Genomic DNA, 17,428 nt, shown 5'->3' on the forward strand with positions numbered 1-17,428 from the left:
CATGCTCTTTGGAAATGGATGCTAGTGGGAGTCCAAACTAGAGATTCGAAACCTGAGAAAGTGGTAGAAAGTGGATAAGAGACAGAGAGAGATCGAGGAAGGATGTGGGATGGCTGGCCATCTCAGAAGTAAAGGAAAGATGGTGAGGAATGAGGTAAGACAGTTTGCTCTGCTTTTCCCTGACCATCTGATGAAGTCTGTAGTAACACAAGAGTTAAAACAAGAATTGACCTGTGTAGGATTGGACTCAAAGTGAGCAGCTGAAGATCTGATTTCCTAACCTTTTGCTTTGGTAGCAGGAAATTCATGGTACGAAAGAAGATGAGTGGCAATTGGCATCAGATTTAGGACAAATGAGGCCCTGAAGGAGGTTGGTCCAGTATACTGCCTGTTTTGGGGCACACTCCTATAGACTATCACCTCTATCGTTTTGTCTGGAATCGCTCTGAAACAGAACACCTCCAAATTTAGAATTGTGCCACATAAGCAAAATCCACCAGTAAAAAAAATGGAAGGAAGATCCCCCTGGCTAACAGGGCCCTGTGCTTAAGCACACCTAAGGACCATGGTAAATCTGGCACTGGTGGCAATTCACCTAGATATCTTGTTGATAAATGTGATTAGTTAAGTTAGGTGAGTTGAGAAACATGATATCTATACATTCAAACAATGAACAGTATGCACATTTCACCTGCTTAAGGTGCACCTACACAGTAGAATTAATGCAGTTTGACACCACTTTAACCAAAATGGCTCAATGCTATGAAATTATCCCTGTCAGTGATCCTAGATTCATCATTGAGCCTGTAACCCCAGGTTTTGGTGGTGGCTAGGGAAGCTTTCACACAATTAAAACGTATGTGCCAGTTGCATTCATACCTTGGTAAATAGGACTTGGCCACACTCTTGTTACATCCTGAATAGATTACTGCAATGTGCTCTACGTGGGGTTGCCTTTGAAGACTGTTCAGAAGCTTCAAATAGTCCAATGGGTGGCAACCAGATTGCTCACCGGGGTGGCATACAGGGCGCACACAACCCCCCTGTTACACCAGCTCCAATGGCTGCCAGTCTACTATCAAACACAATTGCTGGTTTTAGCCTATAAAGCCCTAATGTTCTGGCCCAGCTTACGTGTCTGAACATATTTCCCTCTATGTTCCACCTCAGAGGTTAAGATTGCCGAAGGAGGCCCTGCTCTCAGTTCCACCACCTTTGCAAATGCAATTGTTGAGGATGAGAGGTAAGGCCTTCTCAGTGGTGGTCCCTTGTCTGTGGAACTTCTTCCCAATGAAATTATGTCAGCCCCCTTCCTACTGACCTTCAGGAATAAAATTAAGACATGGCTGCGGGACCAAGCATTCAAGCAGTAATTGAAGCTGTGCAATAATAAGAGTGAGTGAATGTGATTGACAAATGGATGGGCCTTGAACTATGATTTTAATTTGCATGATTTTAATTAATGTTTGAATAATTGATGTTTTAATTGTCTAGTTTTTAATTGTAACTATTTTTGGAATTGTATGTTGTTGCCATCAAATTGTTGCCTGTTGTAAGGCTGCCCTGAGTCCCCTTTGGGGTGAGAAGGGCGGGATAGAAATGTGGGAAATAAATAAATAAATTATGGGAGCTGTAATTTAACATGTCTTTAGCCTTCTCCACCAAAGATTGCTGGTACCTCAAAAAACTAGAAATCCATAGTCTTGAGCCATTGACAGCTAAAATGGTATTAGAATGCATTGATTCTACAGGGTAGATGCACCCATGGGTCACCCTGCGCACCTTACCTTTTGCCAACGAGACAGAATGGCTGAGCTGGGCCATGTGACAAAGTCCTTAGTCCTGAACTGTGCTGCATTTAGTAGAGTAGAATGCTTCATGTAGCTGAAGACTGCAACCTTACAGAATATATCAATGATGGGGCCAATTTGCGTAAGGTCATATCTCTACTCATTTATGCTCTTCATGTAATCAGGCAAATTCTTGAAAGGGATCTGGTTGAACAAGTCATATATTCCAATTTTTACCAAATGTGGCAAGTCCAGGTCTTTAGCAGAGACATGCATTTTCACAGTTACCATTCCTATTCACCAGTCAACAGATGATCCAAGCCCAGACCCTTCGATTTATTCAGTGCTCTGATCGATCCTTGTTTTTAGGAGTTTCTCGGGTTCTTTAGTGATGGCATCATTTTGAGGTGTTCCAAATCTGATGCACATAAACACAAAGGAAAGCATCGCACAAAATCTGAAACAAAAGTAGAAAGTGTTTTTCTTGTGTTTTTTATCATTCAATGTTGCACCAGAGAAGTGTACTATCAGCTAAGAATGCATAAAATACAAAAGACTTTCAGAAAATCATCATAAAACATAGAAAATGTTAAATAGTATAACCATTTATGGAAAATATGAATGACAAGTAAATAGGAAAATATGTAGAAAATGGGGTGTCGCAAATTACACCCCATCATCAAGGAAATTAAATATTATAAATATAAAGAAATCCAAGAAAAGTGGTTCATTTTCCCAAGACAGGTTATGTAATAATTTGAAAAACAGTATTATCTTCCTCCAAAGCTGGCAATAGATAATCCTCTCAGAGATTGTCAAGCTGCCCTCGGTCTTCACTCTATACTGTTAGGGCCATTTGCAATTCACCCTGTTACAGGTGGCTGGAAAGTTCAACTGCATGGAGACTGCCTCAAGGATAAAAAGTTCGAAAAGAAAAATGCTGGCCGAATACAATTGGCATTCATGAGGAAACTCACATTAGCCACCTGCAAATCAGATGTTCAGGAGAGAAAAAAAGAGATTGCAAAGGGTGGTGTGCTATATCCCTGGCTGGGATTTTTGCCAGTTACTGCAATGTCAGAGAGTGAAGAATAAGAGGGTTTTTCCAAAACAAACAAACAAACAAACAAAAACCCTGTAGTTATCAGAGGCTAAACTTAGTTGTTTGTGACAATGGGGAGACAAAGCAAGGTGAAAAATAGACTTGCCTTTTGCTGCCAGGCTTGAAGAAGGCCAAAATAAAGTGGGCATCTGTGACATCCCCTACTGACTTCTTTTGTATAATTTATGTCCACTTTCTTCAAGGGTTGAAGCATGTTTTCCCTTGTCTGCCATATTTTCTTTGTTGATTGCTGAGCCTGGGACCAAATTACACATTATTCACTTAAGAAGTGAAACTGTAAATCAACGAATCTACTTTTGGTTTTTTTAAAAAGAGCAGTTAACTTTCTTAACAATGCTGGATTCTGCTTGCCAAGGGAGTTCAAAAAACATGCAGGTGTGTGCCTTAAAAATCCCCAGTAAAACAAACATTCAAACCTAGTGCTAAAAGGCAAGTAAAAATCAGGTCATCCATCCAGATAATAAGTGTATTGGATCATCTCAGCTGAGCACCAGTTTCAAAAAATGTTTGATCCAAGCAATATTAAGAGGCTTTTTAATTTATCTCTATCTTCTTCATGAGGTGAAATTACTCTGGGAGCTACAAACCTCTTGCATGCACTGGAAAATGCATGGTAGGGGACAGTTTTGTTTTATCTTTTCATAAACCACTCACACATGTGATGTAACCCAAATAAAATGAGTTGGCATAAGAGAGGGCTACTGTTTCTTAATTTCATACTAGTTCTGGGTACAGAGAAGCTTCAACAAACATTATAAAAGCATCTGTCTTTCATTGCCTTCCAAAGAACAACTTAAGTTGCAGTTATTCCTTCCCAACAAAGATACTGTCTTTTTGGTGGAAAGTTCAAACGGGGGGGGGGGGGGGAATATGATAGAGCAGCAACTCTATTCTTGTTGTCAGCATCTCTGTGACTATTCAAACCTTCGACAGTAATTGCGTTGGGAGGTAACTGCTGCAAGGAAAAGTTAGTTTTGGCAGGTAAGGGAAGAAATCTCTCTCTCCCCCCCCCCCCCATGTAATGGAATTTTATAGCACTCTTTCCAGCTCTATGGGGAAAAAGTTACAAGAGCCCTATCCTGGAGCCAGTCTAGCAGCCCTACAAACACACTGCAGTCCTGCTGCATCTCAGGTCAAATGGCAAATTGAAATTATATCACATCTCTTCCAGTTCTCATCTTGGCCAGAATATAGTCAGAAAGCTAGTGCAGGATGTGGATCAAGATATTTTTGAGGGTTGGCCATGTTTTTAAAGTGGAAATCACCACAAATAATGTTTTTAAAAACAGGGGTGTGGTTGGATACAGTTAGGGTCAATCAAGGTGCTTTGTGGAGGGGCACAGATTTAATGGCGTGATTTCACAGATTCCTTCCTCTCTTCCTGGAACCCCCACACACTGCCAAAATGGCTCTGGAGGACCAGGAATGGCTCTGGAGGACCATGTTGGCAGCGGCCACCTCTCAGCCAAAAAAAAAAAAATATGATGGATTTTACTTAAGTGCAAACTTAAATATGAAGGTGTTCTGTTTCGGAGTGATCCCAATCATGATGAATCATATAATGATAGTCTATGGCAGTGTGCCACAAAGAAGGCAATGTAGGCCTACTGGATTTACCTCCTTCAAGGCCCAAGTAAGGAGGATCATAACTTAACTAGTACAGGGCCTCATTTGTCCTAAATCCAGTGCTGCCCTTTGGAGTGGATTTTTGGGTGGCCCAAAATGCTATAGGAGACAAGGAAGAGGACAATTTAGCATGGTCTGGAGTGATACATCATACTTGTATGGACAAATTTATTACAACAGGATCACAAATGGTGGGAGCGCTTTACTAACTACATTGAAGAGAAATTTTTCTGTACATTTTGTTCTATTAACAGTCATACAGGAAATAAAAGTCATACAGGAAATAGGTATCTCTTCCTCCCACTCAGTTTCACTCATTTTGTTTTCTCTCTGTCCAACTATTTAGGAGTATGGCATAACAATTACAGTAAACAATATATGCAGAAAATGAAAGATGTGACAGCACCATTTATCTTCATACTCCACCAGAATTAAAAACAGATGAGGGTGTCTAGTTTAAACCAGACTTTCTAATACAATGAATATTTTAGGTTGTTTTTGTGTTTAAAATATTTTTTCTTGATTTAGTTTGACAGTAAATTATCATATGAATTGCAGTACTAGCAGTGGTTACTGCATTTGTGTTTGCTATTAAGGTTTTTTTGTATATAATGAATGTGAATTTCTAAGAAAAAATACATTTTTTATTATATGTTTTCAATTTGTGTTTATTTTGGATGACTCAATTTCCCTGTTGGCAGCACAAAACTAAAAATTCAACACCATCCAAATTAATATATCATGTGGTATGAAGTTCTGAATGTACAGTGACAAAATGTAATTCATTTTTTATTCCAAAAAGTGTGCAGTTATAATTGAAATAGGCAATTAATAGAATTAGTTAATCTGTATTTTGAATTTTTACTTAGGTTGGTTTATGGTCTTGGAGCATCACATAAACAACAGAGATTTTTTAAAAATGTCATAAAGACAATGTGTTCACCTTTATAAAATACTGATTACATTGCCATAAAGTAAAGCAGTATTTGCTGAAATTTGTCCCCTTTGTGGATTCCCTAGTGGATATTTATTGGGTGTTTAGTTATCATTCAATAGTAGAATCTTGATATCACATATCAATCATGGTATTTGTCTTTTGTGAAGTCTTATTACTTCCATCAACACCACAATTAAGGGCCCAGTACGTATAGGAGATTTTCCTGGGAGGATCGAGGTGCCCACTGAGGAATGAGGCGGTCCCTAAGATATAATGGTCCTTGGCCATTTCGAGCTCTAAATGTGAGGATCAGTATCTATTAAGGGATCTCATAATCCCTCCCAGCACTCCTTAACCAACCGGGAGGAGCAAGGGTCGAGGGAGCAGGTAGTTGGTCTTGCTGCAGCTAGAGTCTTTTCCAGATCTTCCATTTCTAATGGCACAAAAAGTTCTAGAAGTTTGTCACTAGATGGCCAGAAAGCCTGTAGTTGGACACCATCCTATCGGAGATACCTAAGGAGGACAAAATCATCCTCCTGGGGGACTTTAATGCAAGAGTCGGAAGGGACTCCGACCTGTAGCCAGGGATCATAGGAAAAGACGGGGTTGGAAACAGCAACTCGAATGACATCTTGCTTCTCACCAAATGCAGAGAGCACAACCTTGTCATCACCAACACGCTCTTCCGCCAGAAAAACAAGCTCAAGACATCATGGAAGCACCCTCGGTCAAAGCATTGGCACCTCTTGGACTATGTTATTAGACGTGCCAGAGACCGCCGCGATGTGCTTCTCACAAGAGCCATGACAGGTGCTGATGACTGCTGGACAGACCACAGGTTCATCCAATCCACGATGGCTATCAAGATCGTCCCCAAACGCAGACTCCAAGGAAGAAAAACAAGGCGCAAAATGAACACCCAAGCCCTTCAGGAGCCCTCCAAACAAGCCCTTCTCCAAACAACACTCAAGGATCATCTACACACAGAACACCCCGAAATGTTGAGGAACATTGGAACAAACTGAACACCTCCATCATCACAGCCTGCGAAGAAACCATTGGATACCAAACTAAGAAACATCAAGACTAGTTTGATGATAACGACAAAGAGATCCAACAGCTAATTGATAACAAAAGGAAAGCCTTCCAAACATGGCAGAGAGACACCAACTGTGCTGCCAAGAAAAAGATCTATGCCAGTGCAAAAGCTGAGGTCCAAAGAAGGACCAGAGAACTCAAGAACATCTGGTGGACAAAGAAGGCTGAAGAAATCCAACACCTTGCAGATACCCATGATGCTCAGGGATTTTTCAAAGCCACAAAGATCATTTATGGACCAAGAAACCATGGCATACAGCCCCTACGCTCATCAGATGGAACCAAAATTTTGAAGGACAAAACATCAATTGCACTATGTTGGAAAGAACACTACCAGAACCTGCTGGATCGCAGCTCCAATGTGGCCGAAGAGACCCTCTCACAAATCCTGCAACATCAAACCAGGGATGAGCTTGCAGCACTGCCTAGTTTGGAAGAAGTCAACAATGCCATCAGCCAACAAAAAAAACAACAAAGACAGCGGACCTGATGGGATTCCTGCTGAAATCTTCAAAGAGGGTGGACCTGAGCTGATACAACACTCCACCAGCTCATTGAAAAGGTGTGGATGACCGAGAAAATCCCAGCAGACTTCAAGGATGCCAACATCATCACCCTTTTCAAGAAAGGGGACAGAACACACTGCAGCAACTATCGTGGTATCTCCCTTCTAACCTCCGCCGGGAAAATCCTCGCAAGAATCCTTGCAAACTGCCTTCTCCCTGTCTCAGAAGACACCAGGGCCGGCCCCACTCATGCGGCAGCTGACGCCGCCGCCTCGGGCGCAGGCCCGGGGGGGCGCCGTCAGGCTGGGCGGGAGGCGGGGCACCGCCCTGACGGTGCCCCGCCTCCCGCCCAGTGCGCCCTGGCCCGTCTGGCCTGCTAGAAAAGGCCAGACGGGCGAGCGGGAGTAGCGTGGGAGGCGGGGCCAGCTCTGACGCCGCTCCCCCCCCCCCCCGCCCAGCGTGCCTTGGCCCTGCCTCCCACGCAGCGTGGGAGGCGGGGCCAAGGCACGCTGGGCGGGGGGGGGAGCGGCGTCAGAGCTGGCCCCGCCTCCCACGCTACTCCCGCTCGCCCGTCTGGCCTTTTGTAGCAGGCCAGACTCAGCGGAGGTTTCTCCAGGCCGCGATTGCGGCCTGGAGGAACCTCCGCTAAGTCTGGCCTGCTACACAAGGCCAGACGGGCGAGCGGGGGTAACGTGGGAGGCGGGGCCAGCTCTGACGCCGCTCCCCCGCCCAGCGTGCCCTGGCCCCGCCTCCCACGTTGCGTGGGAGGCAGGGCCAAGGCACGCTGGGCGGGGGGGGGGGAGCGGCGTCAGAGCTGGCCCCGCCTCCCACGTTACCCCCGCTCGCCCGTCTGGCCTTGTGTAGCAGGCCAGACTGAGTCTGGCCTGCTACAAAAGGCCAGACGGGCGAGCGGGGGTAGCGTGGGAGGCGGGGCCAACTCTGGCCCCGCCCCCCCGCCCAGCGTGCCCTGGCCCCGCCTCCCACGCTGCGTGGGAGGCGGGGCCAGGGCACGGGGGGCGGGGCCAACTCTGGCCCCACCCCCTCACTATTCGCCCTGGCCCCGCCTCCCACGCAGCGTGGGAGGCGGGGCCAGGGCACGCTGGGCGGGGCCAGGGCGCCGGTGGCGGGGGCGCTTTTCAGCACCCCCGCTTTACATAAAAAAATATCTCCGGCCGGCCCTGGAAGACACCCTCCCAGAATCCCAGAATGGCTTCCGTCCCTCCAGAGGAACAATGAACATGATCTTCACTGCACGACAGCTCCAAGAAAAATGCAGGGAACAAAACCAACCTCTGTACATGGCATTCATTGACCTTGCAAAGGCATTTGACACAGTGAATCGCAGCGCTCTCTGGACCATCCTCCAAAACATCGGGTGCCCTGACAAATTTGTGAACATCCAAAGTGACCCATTTAAGGTGGAATCAGGTGTCAAGCAGGGATGTGTTATTGCCCCTACCTTATTTTCCATCTTCATCGCTATGATACTTCACCTTGTTGGTGGGAAGCTTCCCACCGGAGTGGAAATCATCTATCGGACAGATGGCAAGCTATTTAATCTCAGCAGACTGAAAGCCAAAACCAAGGTCACCACAACATCTGTTATAGAACTCCAATATGCTGATGACAACGTAGTCTGTGTCCATTCAGAAGAAGACCTACAAGCCACTCTAAACACCTTTGCAGAAGCATACGAGAAGCTCGGCCTCTCACTGAACATCGAGAAAACCAAAGTGCTCTTCCAACAGGCACCAGCTAATCCCTCTGCAAAGCCAGGAATACAGCTTAACGGTGTAACAATAGAAAATGTTGACCATTTCCACTACCTTGGCAGCCACCTCTCCACAAAAGTCAACATCGACACTGAAATACAACACCGCCTGAGCTCTGCGAGTGCAGCATTTTTCCGTATGAAGCAGAGAGTGTTTGATGACCGGGACATCCGTAGAGACACCAAGGTGCTTGTTTACAAAGCCATTGTCCTCCCAACCCTGCTCTATGCCTGCAAAACGTGGACTTTCTACAGACGTCACACTAAACTCCTGGAGCGTTTCCATCAGCGTTGCCTCAGGAAAATCTTGCAAATCTCTTGGGAAGACAGGAGGACAAATGTCAGCGTGCTGGAAGAAGCAAAGACCACCAGCATTGAAGCGATGCTCCTACGTCATCATCTCCGCTGGACTGGCCACGTTGTCCAAATGCCCGATCACCGTCTCCCAAAGCAGTTACTCTACTCCAAACTCAAGAATGGGAAACGGAATGTTGGTGGGCAGGAAAAGAGATTTAAAGATGGGCTCAAAGCCAACCTTAAAAACTGTGGCATAGACACTGAGAACTGGGAAGCCCTGGCCCTTGAGTGCTCTAATTGGAGGTCAGCTGTAACCAGCAGTGCTGCGGAGTTCGAAGAGGCACGAACGGAGGGCTTAAGGGAGAAACGTGCCAAGAGGAAGGAGCGTCAAGCTAACCCCGACCGGGGCCGCCTTCCACCTGGAAACCGATGCCCTCACTGCGGGAGAATATGCGGGTTAAGAATAGGTCTCTTCAGCACCTAAGAACCCACCCCAAGACACCAAGGATGGAAGACAATTGTCCTCAAGCTACGAGGGATCGCCTAAGTAAGTTCCCTCGATGTGTCCTCTGTTTTCATGATATAAAATTGGATTATCTATATGCACAATATACTTAATGTATAAATAGATGAAAATGGGTTTATAATTTGGTTGGTCTACTTGATGAAAGGTTGCAGCTTCTTATGAATGTATTTGCAATAGCAAATGAGCTGTTTGCCCTTTTGAAGTGAAGGCCACATCAATACTTTCTGTAATTTAGGTTGAAATTCTATACTTACCTGGGAGTAAGCTTTATTGAATTTCCTGAGGCTTATATGCAGTCATGGATAGTATTGTACTGTTAATTAATCATACAATGGCTGCAAAAGAAATTGGGACACATTGTTATGTAAATCCTTCAGAGCTGTTCTTCAGAAACTTCAATCAAGGACTGCAGAGAAATGGGAATGCAAATCGCATTCGTACCACCCACTCCTACTTCCCACAGCACATTGTATTCCAATCTTTTATACTGATAATGTTCTATTTTATCCCAATATGTAGTGGCTTGAGTATTGGACTCTAAGAGCCTATTGGCCACGAGAAATTACCTTCTCTGAGGCAATAGCAAACCTCCTCTAAATCAATCTTTCCTACAAAACTTCATGACAGAACTACCATAAACTGGAGTTGACATACAGGGCACAGCAGTAAGAAAAACAGGCCTTTGCTTGCCTACAAATAGACTCAGTCTGAAACTCTTACTTACGTACAAGAGGTCACATAATACAGATGGGGACACGGGCAAACTAAGGCCCAGGGGCCGGATGCAGCCCCCTGGGTGCTTACCTCAGGCCCTCCTTATTTTTCCTGTCCTCTCAGCATTAAGGACACAGTAACCCATCACATCCTTATGCAGAAAGAACAGGGGAGGAAGGCACACATCAGCTGAGATCTCTCTGGAGCACTCTTACCCACTGTAGGTCTCGCCCTCCTCCCGGTATAATGCCGAGAGGACAACCTGAAGATCGGGGGAAGAGGATCGGGGTAGTTGCCACATGTCTCATTTTCCTCCCAGAATAAGATGGGGTTAGGAGCCCCATCCTTATGCCAGGAGGACAACCTGAGGATGACCCGAGCCCTGCTTTGCCCTCTCCCTGCCCCACCCTTTCACAGGTCCTCTCCTTCCCAGGCACAAGCAATCGCCAAATGCTTGCAAAGTGCTCCATGATCAGCTAGGAGTGAAAATGGCATGACCATAATCCATGTTATTTCCTGCACTGATGAACCTAGAGAAAATGTGGTGGTACTGATGTCCAGTCTGTATGGTGGATCAGGTTTCATCAAACCTGATCCAGCTGTCAAGACTGCCCAGAAGCTATTGTCAAGACTGCTCAGAAGCTGAGTTGTTGTATGTTTTCCGGGCTGTATGGCCATGTTCTAGAAGTATTCTCTTCCTGCTCAGAAGCTTATTGGAAGTAGCTGTGTATTGTGAAGATAGATGGACTTCAATTTATGGTGAGCCTAGGGCTTTTTGCTCATGGAAAGAAACTCTAAATTTATGAAAACTTATACTACAATGTGTTTTTCTCATTTATTCTCAAAAGTGCTACAAGATCCCTTTCTATACTGTTATTTCAGATAGAAGTTCAATTTAATGTTACACACATTGTGGAGAACTGTTGCACGTCCCTAGAAATATTATTATAAAAATTCCATTGTCCTGATTGGCATTTGGCTTATGCTCCTGTGAATGGTCTTTGGTTTTATGAGTAGCTTTAGTCCTAAGTAGTTGAATGGACAGGGAAGTGCCAGGTGAATTGCAGTATAACTAAGTGTAACAACTTGAAATAAAATTAGTTTTGTCAGCACTGAATGGCAACAGTGGAGTTGATAGCTAGCTGAGCATACTGTATTACCTCCATGTCCTAAAGCAACAGAAAGACAAATTCAATAGTAAGAACTATTAACATGTAGAGATAAATAAAACAATCTATCATAATTTTCTGGTGCTTACATCATAAACCTATATTACTATTTTTACAGGCTATACAATAGTGGCAGGAAGATCTATGTAGCTTCTCTGATGATCGGATGGGAGGAATTTTTGACCTTGGAAAGTGGAGATGATGTTGCTATGGAAACTCGCATTTCTGCTACCTCTCATGAGCTGCTTTGCAGGTAAAGTGTTCAGTTATCACTGTTTTGAATATGGTATATATGCAGAAGCATGTTTTATTTCTTAAAGGAAATCCATACTGTATGTGAATGTAACATGCATGAATCATTTGGTCCAAATTCTTTCCTTGGAGATGTCAGTTATAATTAGAGCTTCTTTGAAGGGCCATTTGACCCAAAGGCATCTCCATCTTTTAGGATGGGATCATGTGCATAGTTATCTGGGAATAAATTTAATGTAGTTCAGTGGGGCCCATTTCTAAGGAGACATGTGCAAGCTGTGAACCATACTGTCAAGGGCTGAACCAGATGTCGCTATGTGTTGAGTTGATTAGGGAAGATCTTGTTATATGCCACCATAATGACAGGTATTCCAGTTGGTATGTAGGGGTATGTGTATATATATTTCAGATGAAGAAGGTTATGAAAATTTTCAGCACAATCTGTGATGTATGAGATGAAAAGCTGTATAACCTACTGAAGCTGTAATTGCTACTCATGAATAGTGACCGTGGTTGGAATCAGACCACATTGGTTTGCTGCAGAACCATGAAGGGCCCTTGCATCATATCTTCCCAACTCTGCCATGCTTCCACCCTTGATGTTCTTTGTGATTAATGGGTTTTTTTTCCAAAATTTCAAAAGTGTTGAGAAATTTTGCCACACTTTGGGAGGTCCTGTGGGTAGCTTTTGGTTGAGGATAAGCCTTTATTAAACTAGGAACCATTTTACAGGACAATATTATCTTTAATCTTCGGTGATTTCAGAACTACTGACATAGCCAGATTGAATGCCAACATTTCAATATACAGATGTCCTGATTCAGCCCAGTGCAGCTGAAAAGGAACATTTCACTTGTCATCTTACCCATCTTCCCTACATCAACCTACACCAGTGCTGGCCTTTTATTTTTATCCTTATAATTATTATCACCTTTTCCCAAGTAATTATTACCACTTTTTCCCAAAGTAATTTTGAAGCATAGATTAACTAAAATTTTATTTTTCAAAAGTTAAATAAGACAAACAATACTGTTTTAAAGCAAGTTAAAGCACACGAATGGGACAAAAATGACTGTGGATGTTTTTATTCTCTCAGAATCATGCAACACTCTTCACTCTTGCCCATCTCCATATCTCTCTAATAGTGGAATTCTGATGATTGATAGGCATGGATTTGCAATAAGAAGAATGTAAGATTCTAAGATGAAAACTCTCCCTTCAAGAATGGACTCTTTCTCAACCTTTGGTAGAAAGAAAGAAAATCAAATTTTCTCAGTGAGATCTGGGATACTATCTATTAGGGATGCACATTTGTATGAAGTCACTTACCGTTCCTGTTTTTCATTCATATGATACCATTTTCATTTCCGTCCACCACATATGGAAATGGCACCTATACGAATGGGCTTTTCCATCCAAGTCTGAACCCCACCCCCCCCCTCCCCCCAAAAAAAATCAGGCCTTGGGAGGCAAAGTGCCAAGCCCTACGAGCCAGGCCTATGAGTCATTGAGCACTCGATGGCTCATAGGCCTGGCTCACAGGGCCTATGGTCGAGCGCTCAACGGTAGGCCCAGCAGCCAGGGCCTACAACTGAGTGCTCAATGCTCATAAGCTCAGCATTCAGGGCCTACAATTGAGTGCCAACCACTCAATGCTTGTAGGCCCGGCTCACAGGGCCCAAAAGCTTTGAGCGCTCGATGGCTTGCAGGCCCTGGCTGATGGGCTTCCTGTTGAGTGCTCAACCATAGGCCCAGCAGCCAGGGCCTACGAGCATTGAGCGCTCAATGTCTCCTAGGCCCAGCTTGCAGGGCCTACAGGCAAACGCCGAGCACTTGATGCTGCAAGTCAGGCCTATGAGCATTAAACATTTGGTGCTCGATTGTAGGCCATGTGAGCCAGGCCTATGAGCCATCGAGCATTTGATGGCACATAGGCCTGGCTTGCAGGTCCTACAATTGAGCGTTCAGCACTCGACTGTAGGCCCTGCGAACAGGGTGTACGAGACATTGAGCGCTTGATGTTCAGCAGGTAGGGCCTACGAGCATTGAGCGCCCAGCGCTTGTCTGAAGGCCCTGTGAACCAGGGCCTTCAGCCAAGTGACAAAAATCAGCTGACCAAACAGCTATCGTTCCCCTCTGCTTTTTGTTTCATTGTTTTGTTTTGTTTTTTTGTTCTCGTGAGCCCAACCCTACTATCTATTCACTAGCTGATTAACATCTACTGTTTTCCATGTGCTCTTTAAAAATGTGCAAGGAAGGGGAATATGCTAAATCAATCCCCTCCACTCACATTTTCAGATGTCCTCATACATAAAGAGGGTGACTTTCTCAACTGAAAGGTCCCCACCATATATGGATATGTTCTGTACAATTTGGATACCCAGAAAATTATTTTTCCAAATTATATGGGGAGACTTCACTGAATCCTCTTAAGTTGGAAAAATAGGGCAATAGAAGTGGTGGTGGTGGTAGGTAGGTAGCTTCTTGCTTCTCATATTATTTAGGTATTTGCTTCATTATATATAATGCAGATATGAAACTGCATGGACAATTCAGGTGAAACATTTGGTTCTTTCATGCATTAATGTCACTTTGACTTTTATAGGGTCATTAGACAGTCCCTAGGTGCAGTTATTTGTTGACTTCAGCCTCTAACTAATGCACTGAACTTGTTATTGTTAAAAAAAACCCTCGTCTCATCTTAGTGGTAGAGTTGGATGCAATTATGCTAATTATAGCAGCTACCAGAGAAACCTTAAATTAATCATATGATTCATGACTCAGCAACTGTGTTTTCTGTGAATAATGAAACCAAAAATAATAAAAAGTATAGTCTGGAGGAAACTAAAACAAAATGAGGTTATATTTTTTAAAGCTGAATCTGGGAAAGACTGGAAATTCTCTTCTTACTGAGCTTGAACTAACTACATAAGAAACAATAGGTGGAATACATTATCATCTTGCTGCAATGGAACCTTATCCTCACTTGACCATGGAAGCCCACTGGATACCCTTGGGCAAGTCACTCAACCTCAGCCTCAGTGGAAAGCAATGGCAGACCTCTATTGAATGAAAATTGTCAGAGTCAAGTTGAAGATGCAAAAGCAGCAGCAGCAACAACAGCAACAACGTCGACAACAACAACAACAACAACAACAACAACAACTTAAAACAGTCATTCCATCAATATTCTTTAGTATGAGAGGGGGCAGTATGCAAACTAGTAGGGATCAACTACAGGTTTCATGCCTTGTGCTCTTCTTAGGGGTATGTGAACTATTATGGTGACCACATGAACTTTAGGATTTGCCACTAGAGGGATGAAATTGAAGCATGCTTCTTTTATTTCATCTGAAACAGTCAGCATCTGGCCACATACTATCCATCACTATTACCATCTCCATCAGTAGAAATTTTATCTGTGCATAACATCAAAAGATGCATTGAGAAATTGTTTTGGTTAGAAGGAGACCATAAGCCATCTCAAGTTCTTTACCACATGTGTATTGAATTTTTTATGAATTTCCTTTGGGTGTTCCATTGCTAGAGAAGGAACAGGAAGTCTGATGATGTCTGAAGGCCAGTTTGGTGGCTTTTAGCGGGTGGCTACTGACTTCTAGGGATGTGCAATCCATTAAAAATGGTTCAAAAGTCATTACAAAACTGGGGGGGGGGAGGTTAGCGTTTCATTTCTAAAGTGTTTCGAAAGTATATTTAGTGAAAAATTCCTTACTATAATGAAAGTAAAGAAATTTCATTACTATTTCATTATAGTGATTGCACATAATTACTATAATTGGAGAAAATTCAGGGGCTCCTCATAGGGCTTGTTCTCCAGACCCTTAATCATTTTAGTCGCCCTCCTCTTGGATGCTTTCCAGCTTGTCAACATCTCCCTTCAACTGTGGTGCCCAGAACTGGAACTTTGTTTTTGCACCAGAAACTTTATTAAATTGATGGATGATGATGTGAAGTTGATGGACCGGATAGGAAAATGTGCTATAACATGGTGTCCCTCGCAGAAAGACAAAGTCTTTGCAGTTTGATAAACTTTTGCCATGTTTTTAATGATAGAACCAATTTGGAAATGACATTTATAACTCAGGAACAAAAATAATAATTTATTGAAACTCTGGCTGGCTGATACTGAGCAGTGCACTGCATTCTAGGAAATGTAGTTTAGGACAGGGCCTTTTGAATTCTCTTGAATAGGGCTCCTCCCTTCCCAAACTACATTTCTTAGAGTTCTGTACTGTTCCCACAAATACTGCTCCCTCTTTTCCCCACTCCTAATGGTGAAACTCCATTAATTTACAGAGGAATGGGGGCTTTTTTTTTTTTTTTTTGCTTTGCTTGCTTGCTTGCTTGCCATGAAAATGAAGATCAAGATGACTTTGGGAGGGAGCCTTCTGAGATTTACAAAATACAAAATGTATTAGGTAAATTTCAATTCTAAAGTGGGTCATGGAAATGCTTCAGAACTTCCAAGTTTCCAGACTTCCACATTTCTTCTGACTTACAAACCTTTAGAATATTTTGCACAAGCCTACCGCCTTCCCTCTGGTACTGGGATCAAGATACAACATAATGGTTCCCTTATAAATATCTTGAACTGACCACATCAAAGATACTATGATCTGGCCAACAAATGGAGATTTGAACAAGGAATGAAGACTTTATATGAGTATTGGAGCCCTTCCAGACTGGTCCTATATTCTAGGATCTGATCCCAGGTTTTCTGCTTTAAACTGGATTAAATGAGACCATACTGCCAGATAATTTGGGATAAACAGAAAACCTGGGATCAGATCCTGGGATAAAGGGCCTGCCTGGAAGGATCCTGAATTATTTCAAGTAATTAGGGACTCTTCTACACTGCCATATAAGCCACATTACCAAAGCAGATAATTCACATTATCTGTTTTGAACTGGATTATCTGAATCTAAACTGCCTCATAGTTTTATTAATCAGTAAGTACCCCTGTGTTGCTGTGAGTTTTCTGGGCTGTATGGCCATGTTCCAGAAGCCTTCTCTTCCAGGAGAGAAGGCTTCTGGAACATGGCCATACAGCCCAGAAAACTCACAGCAACACAGTGATTCTGGCCATGAAAGCCTTTGACAACACATTAAATACCACTATGTTCAGTGAAACTCACAAGTACATACTTATAGGATTGAATGTTTAGGGTGAAATTTTATCCATCCATAAATACCACTGTGTCTAGTGATAATTACTCCCAGGTAAGGAGGAGATAGTATTCCATGCTTATGATAGAGAATACTGTGGTCGCTAGTGGTGCCCTAAGATACAGAACTGAGCTTCTCCTGACTGTTCTGAAATCTATATTGTGAGTGGCTGTGATAAAAACTCTATTGGAGAGGGGAAATGTGTTTGGTTTTTGCAAATGAATTTAATTATTACAGAAAAATGAAGGAAATAAAAAGTGTGATAAAGTCTCCTCAAGAATGTTTTAATTCAATTAACAAGACTGTATTTTTTCCTTTCAGAGAAATGCACATCTCATTAAACAAATGTCGCCCTTTCTTCTCATTTTCTTAAAAAATGATGATTTTTTATATCTCAGATTTTTTAAGATTTGTTTATGCCAAAAGGAATA

General features: G+C 43.2%; 1 protein-coding gene across 7 annotated transcripts in view; it reads left to right on the plus strand.

Moving 5' to 3' along the window:
* cntn6 (contactin 6) overlaps window positions 1-17,428 on the plus strand; it is a 344,808-nt gene that overhangs the window by 49,760 nt on the left and 277,620 nt on the right. For 6 of the 7 annotated variants that reach the window (XR_010002549.1, XM_062969725.1, XM_062969724.1 and 3 more), the window contains one exon: window positions 11,676-11,810. Coding sequence is in view for 6 of the 7 variants with exons in the window: in XM_062969725.1 (XP_062825795.1) it covers window positions 11,756-11,810 (55 nt within the window). In the remaining variant the exon portion in view is untranslated. Of the gene's footprint in view, window positions 1-9,676; window positions 9,696-11,675; window positions 11,811-17,428 lie in introns of those variants that run through there. The other variant, XM_062969722.1, reaches the window with a different exon arrangement.

This window comes from Anolis carolinensis, chromosome 2, assembly GCF_035594765.1.
Source record: "Anolis carolinensis isolate JA03-04 chromosome 2, rAnoCar3.1.pri, whole genome shotgun sequence".
Classification (NCBI taxonomy): Eukaryota; Metazoa; Chordata; class Lepidosauria; order Squamata; family Dactyloidae; genus Anolis; species Anolis carolinensis.